Genomic DNA, 16106 nt, shown 5'->3' with positions numbered 1-16106 from the left:
GAATAGCTACCACTACCTATTCCATCCCCTTCCGCGTCCCATTTCTCCACATCGATAACTTGCTGCAATGTCGTTGCTAATCGCAGGCTCTGGGATTGTAAATTAAAAGTGGAAGCTATGATGGCAGGGAGATTACATCACCAATACTCACCTCTCAATGTGTCCGGATTCATTAGCGCAGAAATGAATGATGGGAAAGATGGCGCAACCGTCAATTTGCTGAGTTCCATATCGAAGCAAATCACTCTCGACCAAGACGAGCCAAAGAAGGAGAAATGCTTTCAAATCCCTCTCCATATGCACGCAACAACCGAACTGCGAGCCACCTCTCCGTGCCCATAACTCACTGAGAACCTTCCCCTTAACCCGAGCAGTGTCATCAGTGTACACTTCTGGCCAGGCTAAGCAGGAGCAAAAAGTGCGGCAATTAGAAGCAGATGCTGCCGATGGCAGTTGAATGTTGGTCGGTGATTGAGTTGCAGCTCAGGTGGACACCACCTGCCCCCGAATCTTGGAGTCTCCATTCGCGGCTGTAATTGATGATGGTCATGGATAGGAGGAGGTTGAGGGGCAGGGTAGTGGGAGGCAACGACCAACGGCAATGGCGGCAAACAGGAAAATTCATATTACGAAAAAACTGCAGCGCTTAAGTGTCATTATTGGGACCAGAATTTCAACAAGCCGCTGCCGTTGTCGTGTCTTGCGATATAAAAATGGAAGGCGAAGGGGATTTTGGGGGAGATGGAGCGATGGAGCTTGCAACTTTCTCCGCGCTCGGAATTCCTTTGAGCAGTGAGGTTCAGATAGATGCAGAGGAACCAGAACCACAGCCAGACATCGGTCAATCTCGAGTCTCCCGAGCCCCTTTTCCTACTCCCGCTGGTTGCACCAATATCCGCTGGCCACAATCAGCACCTCCGCACCGCCCCACGCCTCTTCTTAGTGGAGTAGTGCCATCACTCAACTTTAACTTCAGTCAGTCTGTGGCTTCGCTTATCTTTTGCCATTCCCATCCCCTCCACTCCCAGCACCTCATGCTCTTCCTTCCAAAGTCGCCTAGAGTTGATTTTACACCTTGACCGTTTTTGTGGCCATGGCCTCGTGTCGAACGAATCCCAACTTGGCAGCGGAGAGCTGCAGTGGCAGTCCAAGTTGAAGACAAAGTTGTCTTCGGTTAAGGGCGTTAACTGGGTTAAACGCTCGTTGACAGTTTTATGCCGCCGACCAAGCCAAGACCACATCAAACCAAGAATTCGAAACTAAGACCAAGACGAGGGCGCTGACTGTCAGTCAGTGGCACAGGCCAAACGAGACACTTGCTAAGAGTGAAAATTCTGATAGAATGGTTTTTCTTTCCTTCTGCATAGAAAGCTGCAATTAGAGAGAACCGGAGGGAAGTATTAAAAAGTGAAACAAAACAAATCAGATGGCGGTGCAATAAGAAGAACATTGTTGCACTCTCGTCAAGTTCGTCGCCTGAGTCTTTCGTTCTTTAGCTTTCGATTCAAATTAGGGTCATCAGGTGGCGCTTTTGAAGGGCACAATCTCCATGCTTGCGATTCTTATCGTCAATTAGGATTTCGTCGGTTCTCCTTACTTTCTGATCTTAACTCCCTCGATTACCAATTCTGGAGAAACTCTACCCAGAAAATTGATGACTCACACCTGAATTTTTGCGAGCCATCTCAATCCTTTCCCTTTTGCCAAAAATTCTCTCTGTGCCAAGTGAAAGTAATCCACGCTGTTGCATTAACTGCATTTAAGAGTGTGAGACTCGCTTCAATTCTAATGAGCCAACTTGAAATGCAATTCCAAGTAAAAAAATCAATTGGCAAACAAACGAGACATGAGACGAATAAACGATCTGCATAGCGAATTTCTTGGACTGATTGCCGGAAACATAAACTGCTTCTCCTGATCCGCCGCGACTTTCTGGGGAAATGGGAGGTAGGACAGCCCACGCGGCAATCAGAGAATGTGCGAAAAATCGAAAGGAAATTTGCATGTCACTCGATTGAGGTCTCTACTCTGTTTGCACTGCAAACGAACCTCGAAACTCTGGACAAGATCAGGGCAGCACCCCGAGGTTGTTCCGTCACTTTCAGCCCCGCACTTTTTCTTGGCACAGTTTCTGGGCCGTAGAATGCAAACAAATATTTGAACACCAAGTGACACAGAAAACAGAAATGACATAGAACACAGCAAAAATCAGTATATGGCCCATATAAATCGACTTCCTCCTAACGGTCGAGTATTGATGTATCTGCGGGCCATCCGCATTTAATCCGGCCTTGATAAGAGGGGGCAACAAACTCTCCTCTGAAAGTGGGAATGAACACGGTTAAGATAAGCCGAACAATTAGTAGAAGGGTTTCTTGAGAATCGTACACCTGAACATTTTGGCAACGATTGCGATATGCGATAGCAATTAGAGCAAAGCTCTGCCAGTTCCAATTACTCAATAATTTCTGGCCCAATCAATGTCTGATGATATCAGAAGAACTTCACACGCCAATTTCCACTCCAAAGTCAAAGCCCGAATCCGGATGTCTGTTGACGGTTGTGGAATGGGGATTGCAGACTTCCTATTCCCAAAGCTTTTTTGAAACAGCAAGACAGAAAAAAAAATTTATATAATTTCTTTATCAGATCTGCTAGATGTCGTTCATTGTTAAAAAAATTTTATAATTCCCTCAGAGGCGTTCACCCAACTCTCGGAGGCCTCAATTACGGCCACAAAGCGACAATCGCCGGACAATCAAAACGGATGCAGTGCATCTGGGAGGAATGGATGATATCGGGGAAAAGTGCGACGAGTGCAGTTCGCTTTGCTTTCGATGATTGCGCGTCAATATTTAATTGCATTATGTGACGGACAAATTCGAGACAGCCTCCGCTTTCTTTGTGGCGCAACTACTTGCATTACTGACTGCTGGTGATGTTACTAGTTATGTGTTACTAGTGGTGTGGTTGCATAAACGCTGTATCAAACACGGTTGCCTTGACTAAGCTGCCCCCACAATCAGTGACCTCATTCCGCACTCCCCGTTTTTCAACTCTTCTTTAACTCTGCCTTCGATTGTTATCGCGCACTTAATTAGGCGTGCGTTGAGGTAATGGTCGTGTAGTTCTCCTGGTACTTACAACTTTGGTCATTAGAAAGCTGAGCTGCAAGGTGCTTGGGAGCTTGCTGCGCCCCTCTTCCCGATTCTCACAGCTCAGCAGTTCAGCAGCTCAACAGCTGAAGAGCTGAAGAGCTCCTCTCCTGAGTGATCCGAGCACCTGTCGTTTGCTTATGCCCTGGGCTCAGTTATAGCACGCTGTGGGATTTTAATTTGGCGCTATTCAGTGCAATTCAATGCCGAAGCTGCGTGCAAGACGTTCTGGCAGCGCAGAAATCATTCGGCCGACGGTTATAATTGCACTTTATTGCTTCCGACGAGAACGAGTATTGAGAATGGGAAGCTTCAGGTGTCGGAAAAGCTTCTTTTGGGAAAAGTTCTTCAGGAGCACCAAAGAGTGACACGTAAGAGTAGAATGTAAGAGAGGGTCTTGCAATCTTTCTGCGTCGACTGCGCTGCCTGCTTTTCTCCTGACTCTTCCGTTCTCTTTGGCCAAGAATAGAGCAGATTCTTTGCTAAAGATATGTTCAATACCGCTCGAAGAACGGTTATTCATTTTCATATCCGTGGAATGCGCGGCTAAACGGAATATTTGCATTAATAAATGCAACTATGTCACGCCCAAGTCAGCAGCAGCGACTTCCGCCCAAAAATGGCTCAAATGTTTTTAGCCAGCAGCCGACTTGGTCGACATGGGCTGACATCACTCCGCGCGGAATCAAACAAACCAAGCAGCAGGAGGCTTTCAAATCAGAGTGCTCTAAAGCGGAGCAGATCGGTTCAGATCTGGCTCCAGGAGGGTTTCGATTCCAGGGAAGTCGCCGGACTGGTTAGTAAGCCAAATTGGTAGAGCCCATCTCGTCCGCTTATGAGGCATTCACTTGCCGACATTAGTCTCATCCTCCGCAGACTAATCATTACACAGCGCGAAATATCTTGAAAGTAATTTCTAGTCCTCTTCTTCTAACGTTTCAAATTTACACATCCTGCCACTGGCGATTCTTTGTGCTCTATAACCCAGCAAGAAAAGCATTAATAACACGGATAACATTGTGGCTCAAAATGTTGGATAGATTTGTCAATTTGATTACCCTTACACTTTGTGTTTAATCATGATAGACTTATTGTCATATTTCAATCACATGTATGTTTCACTAAAATTGGTTTTAACGGATTAATATTGAAAAGTTTTTTGACGTGCAGTCTTTGCCCCTATTGGTTGAACAGCAAAATCATAATCATGTCAGCAAATTAGACTGACATGCGGCGTACGTGCCCCAACTTGCAGATGAAGAGGATCTCCGCGAGGATGAATGCGTCTCAGATGCTCCAGCTGAGAAAGCCGAACTAGACGGAACGATGTGATGGGTATGTGATGGGATGAGATGAGATGGGATGGGATGGGACTGGAGCTGGGATGCGATTGCGATTGCGTTGAAATTGAATGGCCTGGGATGTGGGATGGGATGGGTATTGGTACAGGTGAATGTATCCGCGAGTGGACAGACAATGCGCAGTGTCATCTTCCAGTTCGACAACGGATTTGAACCGTTGGCATTTCGTGCGACAAAACTCTGAAAATTCTCACTGCCGGAAAAGGTTTTTCTGCGCGCTGGAGGTTTTGTTTGGTTTGTTTTCTGTTTTTCATCATCTGGCAGACACATTTCCTAAATGCGCAGAAAATTCTTACACAATTATGCTGATGCCTTGGTTGGGTTTTCATTTCGGCCGCACACGCAGAATGAAAAAACGAAAAACGTCGAGAGAAAAAAGAAAACTCAATTCTCATTCCTGAGATTCAGACGCAAATCTCCTCTGGATGCGGCTGGATGGTCAGCGGATTTGGGTCACTTGGCTTGGGTCAGGCAACGGTTATGAAACAATTGCAGACAATTAGCCAGCAGCCGAGGTAAACTGGGGCCAGTTTTGGGCAGATTATCAACGAGAGTCGCTGACGACTTTGTCATCGTCTCCCGGCCGTTTTTCCAACAATTTGTCTAACTGATTTTGTAATTTATGCCACCCAGCCAAAGAGCCACGGAAAGACAGGAAAAACTTTCGCTTGGATGCTTGGATTGTCGGGTCATAAAACTGCCTTTGAATTAAAAAAAACGGCCAATAAAATTCGAACAATTGATTTTCGCCTGGTTAGCGACTCACTGTGTGGCATTCACCTTGGCAACCAAGGGCCATTTGTTTATATTTTCCCGCCCTGCGGCTGCCATTGACATTTCCAAAACGAAATCAAGCCAATCCCCAACAAAAGACCCCTGACAATCTTTCAGTGCTTTTTTTCGCTTGGCATTTAAACAAACGAAGCTATTTGCATCGCTTATAGATTTTTCACTTTCCTTTCTTCGGCTGACAAATTTCTCGGCTACGTGCATAGACCGTCGAAAGGGTTTTCTGAACCTCTTTTCTTCGCCGTCGGCCACTATTACAGCATCAGCAGCGGAGTTTTGCCCCTGAAAGAATCTAATCAATATGCTGGCCAGCGCCACGAGATCTTTTGCTTATGAATGATCTATGTGGCCGATTCATTTACAGCCCGGCTGAGCACAAACTGAGTTGAGCGACTGGAGCAGCATTTTAATGAGGCCTAAAGATCAACAATAAATTACTGGGAGATTCGTTTAATGCGATGTGGCTTGCATTAACGTTCAAAACCGACCTCCCAAACACTCACAATGATGAATTTATTGCTCCCTATTACAATGTATACGATTTTTTAATGGTTTACATTTGGTTGATTTGTTATACCATATTTGATATACAAATTGGATTTGGCTTGTTGAAAATGCATGTTTTTTTTGCTGAAGTCTTGCTTTTGATTAGACGTTTGCTATGTATGAAACAACACAATTAGACGACGGATTTATATCCAATAAAATCAATTTAAAAAACTGTTATTTGCTTTCGAGCTGTTCTTACTGCCAGCAAGTTTGTCGCTTGAGTCTTTCGACTTCTTGCACATATATCTTGTTGTTCTCGGTTGTTTTTGTGTTTCTGTGTTCGGGAGAAATCCAGTTGGCGTTGCCAAATCTTTCCCCACGTCGGCGCAAGTATGGTATGGGGTATGGTATCTGCGTCCTTTTCATTATTTGTAGGTGTCTATTGGGTCAGACAAAATGCATTGGCAATATCACAAAGTAATGAGATATGCTCCCCTGATATATGGCAGGCACTTTGGGCTGACAAAATGAGCAGCCGGGCCATAAATATGCCCACCGACAGCATCTGAGCATTGGGCATCTGGCGACTTCCATCTGGGGATATGAGTCGTCGAGCGCGGGGAATTTCGCCGCTGCAAAGTGATTTTCTCGCACTTATTTTCAATTCCGCGCGCCGGCAACTTGATAAATTAACACTCTGCACATGCCATTTGTTTATTTGGCTAAATAAATCGTCGTCGAACCTGAATTCGAGTAGGAATCTGAATTTGAATTCGAGCTTGAATGCGCAGTCAAAAAGCAAACCGCGCGCGCATCAGCAATTGTAAATGCTGGATAAGCTGGAAAAAAGGAAAATATATGGCGAAAATCCGCCCCACTCCCTGCGGCACAAAGAAACACTCGGAACATTTGTGTGCTGTGCTGTGCTGTGCGCACAGTCAATTTATGTTGGCCGATGCACGGAATCCGCGACTAAGCGACTTGGATTCGGATTTAGACTTGGACTTCGACTTCGACCAAAACTTTGTTTATTGCCCCACTAAGCCGCCTGACCCACAACATTAAATTGTAATTTGAGTGGGGCAAACGAACATTTTTACTGCAAATTTCGCCAGCCTCTCGGCTCTGCGACTCGGCTTGTACATGCTCATGTAAGTCAGAGGAGTCAACAAGAAATCGAGTAATTAGAATTCCCATCTGTGACTCTTCACGCCCCGGTGTTGTGGCCCGCTTTTGTGTAACTCTTTTCTTGCGAGGAGAACGGTACTGCCTTCGGCACGCGACTCATTCTCAACGTTTCGCTAATGACTCCGCGGACATGTCATTGACCAGTCTGGCCAACACCAGAATGGCCACGGACTTGGCGGACTTGCAAATCGATTTGCAGGCGGACGGTTGCATAATCGTTAATTAGATGAGTACACTACGAAAAGGGCGAAGTAGTTTCGATATATGCAGACTAAGTATGTAAACAGTTTCAGGCGCTGCAAACTAGGTAGATTGTAAAACTGGAGAGCGCATCATGACTGGCTTTTGAAGTATTATATACAATATATATGTTCCAAAATTTCTAAATATAAATTCTGAACCTATCTTCATTCATAAATTCATAAATAAATTCATAAAATTTCACATAGTTTTTCGCTGTGCACAATTGCACTCTCTGCTAGCTTCAAGTGAATGCTGAATTCGAATTTGATTAGTGTGGAAATCAATCGCAGTTCGTGGAAGACTCCACACATATCCCAGCTGTAAGCTGAACTTCGTGGCTGAACGCGCATTACGCGTAATGCATTTTCGATGCTGCCGTTGCTGTAGTGGAAAATATATAAAAGAACCGCAATGCCAACGCCATTAACGATATCCAAGTGATGGCCACTTGATGCTCCTGAATCGATTGCGAACCAATCTAGAGCGTTTCGGGCGTTGCCTTTGCGTGCGTGATCTCAGAATTAAAATTCGAATTACTGGTTCTACTGGCTCAGCTAGAAAATGAGTTGCAAATGCCTGGCAGTTGCGTTTCCGTCAGGCCATTGTCTCGTCAGCAATTCATAAAGGTTATGAGGCAGCATCCACAAAAAAAAAAGAAAAAACAAGAGAGAACGCTATAGTCGAGTTCCCCGACTATCTGATACCCGTTACTCAGCTAGTAGAAGTGCAGGTTTGTGGGCGTTAGAGTGGGCGTGGCAAAAGTTTTTTGGCAAATCGATAGAAATTTAGACGACTAATACAAAAATGAAAAAATATCTAAACATTTTTCAAAAGTGTGGGCGTGGCAGCTTTGGGCGGTTTGTGGGCGTTAGAGTGGGCGTGGCAAAATTTTTTTTGACAAATCGATAGAAATTTACAACACCAATACAAAAATGAAAAAATATCAAAACATTTTTCAAAAGTGTGGGCGTGGCAGTTTTGGGCGGTTTGTGGGCGTTAGAGTGGGCGTGGCAGCATGATTCGACAAACTTGCGCTGCGTCTATGTCCCTGGAGTCTGTATGCTTAATCTCAACTTTCTAGCTTTTGTAGTTCCTGAGATCTCGACGTTCATACGGACAGACAGACGGACAGACGGACGGACAGACGGACAGACGGACGGACAGACGGACATGGCCAAATCGACTCGGCTATTGATCCTGATCAAGAATATATATACTTTATATGGTCGGAAACGCTTCCTTCTGCCTGTTACATACTTTTCAACGAATCTAGTATACCCTTTTACTCTACGAGTAACGGGTATAAAAACTGGCTACCCACCCAGATTGTTGGTCCCCAAGGGCCATGGCTATGGCCATGGCCATCTGTTGACATTGCCGCGGACATTGTCAAGGCGAGCACTTTATTTGCTGCTCGTTTGACATAAACATTTGCCCAGCGGACAACTGAATGGCCAAGGCCTCTGTTCGGCTCCTTATAAAGAGCCAACGACACATCGAAGGCTGCAATTTTTGAAATACGCATTGCAGAATTTATGTTATGCGTGCCTCCGCGGCTCGCAACTGGCGATGGCGATTCGCAACTGGCGAGTCCCGCGGTGACAAAAATATAGAAAAGAAAGACGCCAGCCAGCGCAGCGCCAAACGGATGCTGTGCATTCACGGAAAGTGTTCAAAGACTTTCGCTGAGCCGGCGAGCAGGGAGCATGGAGCTGGCAGCTGGGAGCTGGAAGCTGGGAGCACAGAAGTCTCGGGGACATTAGAAACGAATCGGGAGGCTGGACAAAAATACATTAAAAAAGGAGTTGCGAGGAGTCGCGTGGAGTCGCGAGGAGTGGCGAGGAGTCGCCTCCTCTGGAGGCTTTGTCTAAATTTGGATGGCCATGTCAGTGACAGCATTTGACTTGGCAACTTTTCATGTTCATGTTCGCCAACTTGCGCCGAGTTCAAAGCATCAGATTCGAGATAATGTTAAACATTTCCTTTCAAATTGTTTTTTGCCCGCTGCTACCGCCTGCCTTTTGTGTTTTTTTTTCTGTTCTTCTCGGCAACTGCCATCTTGGGATGGGTTGATAGAAAATCAGTAATAATTATGACTAAAAATTATGGTGACTTTTCATTTAGTCGCCTATGAAGAATGGCTTAAAGAAAGTCTCCGGAGCTTGGTATTTAGCTTGGTTGTTACCAAACAAAGAAACGGTCAGGTGATCGGCAAATCGGTAAATGGATATTCTTATTGAATTATTTTATAAAAAAAACCGCGTCTTTCTCTGAGAAAGCTACGGCTCCAAAGCTTACCAAAAGAAATCTCACTTAATTTGAGTATCTTAATTGGGAAAATTAAGCGAAAAAAGTGTTTTTTGCTTTATGGGTTCTCTCCTCAATACATTTTTAGTGCTCCACCTTCTCCTACCTTCCATGTTTTCTACTCCTATAAAGTAACCTAGTTTGGGGTGCTCAAGTCCCGTCAAACATTCCTAAAGTAAAAGCCCCATTTGCACCACCCACTCGGTATGAGGCTCATTTCCCTGCCGGCAATGCGAGTGTGGGTGAAATCATGTTAATGAAGTTGTTTACCTGCAATTCATAGCCCTCGTTTCCTCGCCCAATTAGTTTGTCACTTTTACTGCGGGCAACTCGACTTTGAACTGTTTACAGCCGGGTTCAGCGCCATTTAGACAAGGCTCAGTTTACTCGGGCCAATTTTCCACCTGGTGAGTGTGGCACCAAAGCGATTTGGGTGGACTGCGGGAGGAGGCGGCCTAAACGCTGCTCTTGATTGATTTGTATCAACGTTTATTAGGCTAAAACCAACAATCATGGCCGGGGCTTGAGGTTTTGGCCTTGTTAGAGCTGCAGACTGCAGACTGCAGTCGATTGTAGATCGATTGACGTTGACAGTGACGGGCAAATTTTGTTTTCCGCTAACGCAGACCAAACAAAGCTCGATAGAAGGAAAATAAGAGTAATGCAAACGCAAACGAGTATCTTTCTAATACGTTTATTTACCTTTTATAGCATCTGAAGTTTTGTCTCTTGTTACATTTTTTGTGTATCTGTGTCTGTGATCGATTGGGCCTAGCATATAATAAGCATTAAGTTAAGTTAAGTTAAGTGTTTAGGTATTATTAGACAGTCAAACCTCTTAAACGAGCAATGGTTGTCAGTTCGAAGCTCGCTTGAGAGGTTTGAATGGTTCGCACTACAACTAAGGAGCTTTACTTTCCGAGTTCCGAGTCTTAAGCTGATAGTATGTCGACGTGTCCAGAGTAGTCTTAGTTGTTAAGTCTTATAGAGGGGGCGCCTAAGTGCGCACACTTACATAGGTAATATAGTTAGGTGTAGGTATAAATATTAAGCTACGTTTTCGTTACTAAGGGGATCCCTTCACAGAGGAGTCCAGCTCTATGGCGGAAAGTCCGGGAAAGGGCGTCCATTCTCCATGTCTTGATCGTACATCTACTAACTAGATTATGAGCGGTGCTAAGTTTTGAGCTAAGTAGAATTTCATGCTAGTTTCTGCCTCTCCACCTGCAGCTCTCTGTCTCCGTCTGCACTTCCATCGTCCGTCTGCATTTGGAGCTCCATCTCCATCTCCATCTGCATATCCAACTCCAACTCCATTTTCAACTCCAGCTCCAACTGGCTTGTTAAAAGGCCATTCACTGGCGTTGACGTTCTTACCGCTTGTGTAACGCTCGCTTCTGCATATTGTCCCAGACAGCAATGACCGTCAGCTGGAGCAGCAGGAACAGGGCCCCGGCAATTATGAAGCCTGGATAGAGTTGTAAAAAGAGTTGAAGAAAATTTACGAGCTTATTTAATTAGCTGGGCACTCAGTCGGCAAGTCGGCAAATCGCCAAGTAGGCAGCTCTTTTTCTTTTCCTAGCGGCTAGATGGCGCGACGGCACGCGATTAGCGCAAATCAATTCGCCACGCTCAGCGATAGCAAATAGATGCCGCCGACTTGGAGCGACTTGAAGCGACTTAAAGCGACTTGCCACCGTGCTACACATCGGACTGGACTAGACCCCAGTGATCCCAACTCACCATAGCCGTTTATGCAAGTGTCCGATTTGGTGCCCAGGTCCAGTTGCAATTTGGCCAGGCCATCCAGACCACCGGCCACCGATCCGCTGCCTCCCGGAGCATCGGCGCCATTGAAGGCGAACTTATCGGTGATTTGTATCGATTGCACCAGCAGAATGTTCTCATCGCCAGCCGCCTGATGACTCACATCACGTTTTTGGCGTTCCGACTTAATGGCCAGCTCAACTGTGAAAAGGTAGCAGCGCATCCATCGAGCAGAAAATCACAGAAACACAAAAAGTTGCAGGCGAGCAAAGAGAAGCGGAGAAAAAGACGCAAACAAGAAATGAAATATGTTTTCTGGGAGCTCTTGTGTTGGGCCATCTAACCAGGGATGGTGTGCCCAGGTGCCACAGTGAGGAAGGTGCATGAATTTCCGCGGGAGTCTATGCAAAATGACATTTAAATTGTACTGGCCGAGTGACGGTGGTGTGGTATTGGTGTTATTCGCGCTATGTCTTATATATATTTTTTATGATCACACTTTTCTACGTTCAAAATCCTTTCGTAGCACATAAACGGCTTTTTATGAGTACGAACAGTTATGATCTAAAATTTACCACGAAACTACTTTACCGCTTTACTACTTTTGAAGTACGTTAAATGAAGTAATAATTACTTCGCATCATTTTTCTTTTGGCAAAAAGGAAAGAAATAGTAAAAACAAAAACCTGAATATCACATCTCCTTTTGAGCAATTATGCAAGCTCCTCAAAGAACTCTAAAGATTTCCCCGTCACTCGCAGTTAATGGTATCTGTCACATGGTGTGTTGTATCTGTGACGCTCCACCATCTCGCCCCCTAAACATGGGTAACATGGGTCACTTGGTGGCTGGGTTGGCTGGGTTGGCCATCCCTGGTTATAAAGCTGGCCAAGAAGAACCGTTTACTTACCGCCATCAGTGCCGTTGAGCACCGATCGCTTGCGACGACCGTAGGACAGCAGCGACTTGAGCTCGCCGTTCTCATCGTTGTCGCAGATAACCGGTTCACAGCGCGGTATGCAGGGCGTGACCAGGGCGCGGAACTGCACCAGCTCCGAGGAGGGGAACTTGAAGGCGTCGAACTGTGAGAGCAGCACCTTGCGATTGTTGGCTAGCTTTTGCATGGCACTCATTATGTACTGGTCCGTGGGACAGCCGTTGGCGTCGATCAGTGTGATTTCGGCGCTGTCCGTCCCGTCCATGGCCACCAGTTCCCTCACAAAGATCTCGTACGGGCTGTTGGCGTCGACGATCTCGAATCGCAGAGCCAGCGGATCCCCAACCTCGGCGATCCTCTTCATGTCGCTGCCATCACGTGCGGTGATCTTCATGATGACGTTCGGCGAATCGACGATGATTTCCTCACTGAGCGTAGACTCAATCTCCCCAGTCACACCAAGATCCACATTGTTAACCACCGTCTTGTTGGTCAAATCATACTGGCAGGATACGGCCAGGCCAAGATCGGAGGAGGTGACAATCATATCGTGGTGCTGGATCACAATGTCGTTCATATACCTGCCATACGCGCTCTGACGCACATTGCATTCCAGGTCGTTGTACCGCATCTTGAGGTCGAACTCCAGTGAGTTGTTTACATTCACAGCACAAGATTTGGGTGCTCCCTTGGCGTACACCTTGCCATCGAACAGCTTGGACGTCCTGATCTTGGTTACCATCTCCCCGGATCGGCAGTCGATGGAGACATTGTAGCAGGCGGACTGCTCGTACGTGGCGGCCTCCTCGATGGACAGGTAGGGCTCCGAGAGATCCGTCAGCGTGGCCCGGCTGTGGTGGGACAGGCGGCACACCAGCTCCCCGGTCTCGTTGTAGTCGTACGAATGACACCGGAACGGGGCAGTCAGGCAGAGGTCGCGGCACTCGTCCAGCGTCTGAACATTCTGGTGCACCGAGTCCACCGTCTTCAGAATGCGACCCGCTACGCGCTTGAACTCGCACAGCTTGCTGGGCTCCTCGGCGCAGTTGTTCTCCAGATAGTCGGCGCCATCGTAGGCCGCGATGTTCGCCTCGTCCGACAGCGTAATGCGATCCATGTCCGAGAGCTCGCACAGGCCAGAGTGCGCATAGTAGTTGGCCGATCTTCAGGTGGATCGGGTGCACGGAAAAAAATGGGGAGAAAAAGAAAAAGGGGGCATTGAAAAGAAATTAAAATCTTGTACTTTGACGTTTTGCATGGTGGATGAGGCTGTTATTGAAAAATATTATTTCCATTTAGTTTTTGCCAACGTTCAAAAGGTATACAATTTTGTAAAGTGTTTAGTGCTTAGTGTTTAGTGCTCAGTATGGAGTGTAGAGTGTGGAGTGCATTGGAGAGGAATGAAGAGGTGCGCACCCAAAGGAGGCGGGCTGGGTGTTTCAGTTCAAGAGGGTGGCTCTGTTGTAACGGTATAGCAGCACTTACCGGCAGGTGAACTCCGTTTCGCCCAGACAGAGCTCGATGCAGTCGCGCCGCGTGGCCACACTCTGGCTGGCCTTGGCCCGCTCAGGGAGTCGGTAGCCCTGGACGCGATCGATGCACCAGGCCTTCGAGCAGGGACGCACTCCGAAGCAGGATTTCTGCGCGTAAACGGTGAAGACGGGATACTGGGAGCGGGAAAGTGAACCTGAAAGAACGGGAAGAACCAGGGAAGAATGGCCAGATGGGGGCGGCATTCATTGTGATTAGCGGGAAACATTTAACATACAAGCTGCGGGCCAAAGATCGTGATTGGGCGATCGAGTGCTGAGCTGGGTGCTCTTTAACCAGCAGCTACACATGAAAAAACTAACTAAAACTGCGAAATATCCTACGCAAATAATGCTCAAAATTTCTTAGATTAACAAACAAGGCTGGCAGAAAGCTGGCATTGCATCAAATGCAATGTCAATTAGATTCTCACACTGAATGGCACAAGGTATTTAAGATATTTATTTTTACGCTGCTAGCTTAGATTCTTAGTCTTAGTCTTCCTTTTTCCCGGCGCACACTCACCTGGCAACTGATCGGCGGTGCTGCGGAACATGACACACAGGCCCGTCTCGTAATTAACCGCGCTGCAAGATTCATTGGCCTGGCAGGCCTCCAGGCAGTCGGTCAGCATGAGGGTGCCGGGCAGTGTTTCCAATTGCTTCGATGGCGCCGATAGCACGTACCTGCGATGGTGGATTAAGAAGCAGAGAGTAACGCACATAAATTCTGGGATCTCTGGGTTTTCGGGGGCCAGCCCAAGTGGGTGGTTTAGCGGCATTATAAATGGGGGAAACCACCTTTACGACGTGTTAACAGGCAGTCGTGGGTATAATTTATGCTCCCCGCTGCAAGAGCAGTCGTGTATTGTGTATGTATGACTGTCTCTGTTTCTGCTCCATGGGCCATAGAAAACTAATTGCCCGCAATTAAGATTTATGCTACTCGGCGGTGACACTTACCCTGTTATGAGCTCAAAGCCAATCATATCCGGCTCGCAGTCCTCGTCCACCGAAGAGCTCCCCGAAGGTGTTGCCATGGGAGTGGGGTCCAGATCATCGGCCTTGGTCTCCGCAGCAGCAGAAGTAGCAGCAGCAGCGGCAGCGGCAGGTGATAAAGCAGGTGGCACCGGGGCGGCGGCAGAAGCACCAGAGGAATCACCTGAAGAACCAGGTGGCGATGCGGCAATCGCTTCCGCTGGCTCAACGCTCAACGGTTTTGGTAGCTCGCTTCCGTTCGGCGCCGCAATTCCCGATCCCGATCCCGCTCCCGTTGCCGGAATCGGTGTGGCATTGTTGCGCGGAAATGTCTTCAACGGTTTCACCGCCGGCCGCTTGGGCAACTTGCGTGCCACCACCGAGGTGTCCACCAAAAGCAGCATTAAGCCCAGCAGCGCCATCATGCTGACTCCTCGGTTCTTTGTCATTGACCGCAGATGCATTTCAGACTATGTATTCTGTATTCTGTATTGTGGAGAGGAAAAATGGCAAAGAGGAGAGAATGAACGATTTGGTAGCTTGGTTTTTAATTAGCATTTCAGTCAGTCTTCCCACTCCCATGCTTATCTCGTGATTAATTGCGCCTGCAGTTACAGTTAAGCATTAATAATGGGTTTAATACGGACTATCCAGCAGTGCAATTGCAATTGCAGTGGCAACGCCCACCGACACGAAGGCACTGATTAATTGCCTCTGGATAGATGCAAAATCAATTTGGCTGATGCTCCCCCCGACCCCCAGAAACGGCAGCACTTCTGATCTAAACGCTAACTCACACGCACGGTTAGAGGAATTAAAATAATGCCACTTAGCCAGGCGCACGCACAGGAAGCCAGGCACAAAGTAACAAAAACCAAAAATGCCAAGAAGTCCAACAGAAGCACCTGGACCTTAGGCCAAGAAAGACTAGCTGTTAACTGAAATGGTCAGCTGGAATTCTGATTGGGCCTGGGCCCCTCCGATCACAATGCGATCGATATGGAGGAGAACACAACTGTTGAATGCTTTATGTTGGATCGTTAGTGGCTTTTGCGGTTCTTTTCCAGCCCCAGCTGCATGGAAAATGCATTACGTGTAATATGCGTTAAATCACAGAGAGCCACAGTCGGGCTTTCTATCTATCCACATGCTCTTGACTTGATTTCCGCACTAATCGAATTCGACTGCACTCCCGGCTTCATGAGTGCCTCATAATCAACGATTATGCAATTGTCTGGCTGCAAATCAATTTCCATGGCTGCTGGTCAATGACACGGATTGCTCAGCAGAGCGAGTCGCGTGCCCCTCGCAGGGATTCGGAATTCCATACAAAAAAGAAAAAAATAAATGAGAGGGGAAAACA

At 46.9% G+C, this 16106-nt stretch overlaps 1 protein-coding gene across 1 annotated transcript; it reads right to left on the bottom strand.

Moving 5' to 3' along the window:
• Nucleotides 1–10261: 10261 nt before the first annotated feature.
• LOC120452065 lies at nt 10262–15207 on the bottom strand. Its single transcript, XM_039636128.1, has 6 exons — nt 14729–15207; nt 14292–14452; nt 13722–13923; nt 12210–13399; nt 11276–11500; nt 10262–11000 (listed from the first exon to the last, which is right to left on the bottom strand). The coding sequence occupies exons 1-6, from the start codon at nt 15205–15207 to the stop codon at nt 10906–10908; spliced, it is 2352 nt and encodes a 783-aa protein (XP_039492062.1). The 3' UTR covers nt 10262–10905.
• Nucleotides 15208–16106: the final 899 nt, after the last annotated feature.

Source organism: Drosophila santomea, chromosome 3R (assembly GCF_016746245.2).
Source record: "Drosophila santomea strain STO CAGO 1482 chromosome 3R, Prin_Dsan_1.1, whole genome shotgun sequence".
Lineage (NCBI taxonomy): Eukaryota > Metazoa > Arthropoda > Insecta > Diptera > Drosophilidae > Drosophila > Drosophila santomea.
Note: the sequence above shows the minus strand (reverse complement) of the source record. Positions and strands in the feature narration are given on the sequence as shown.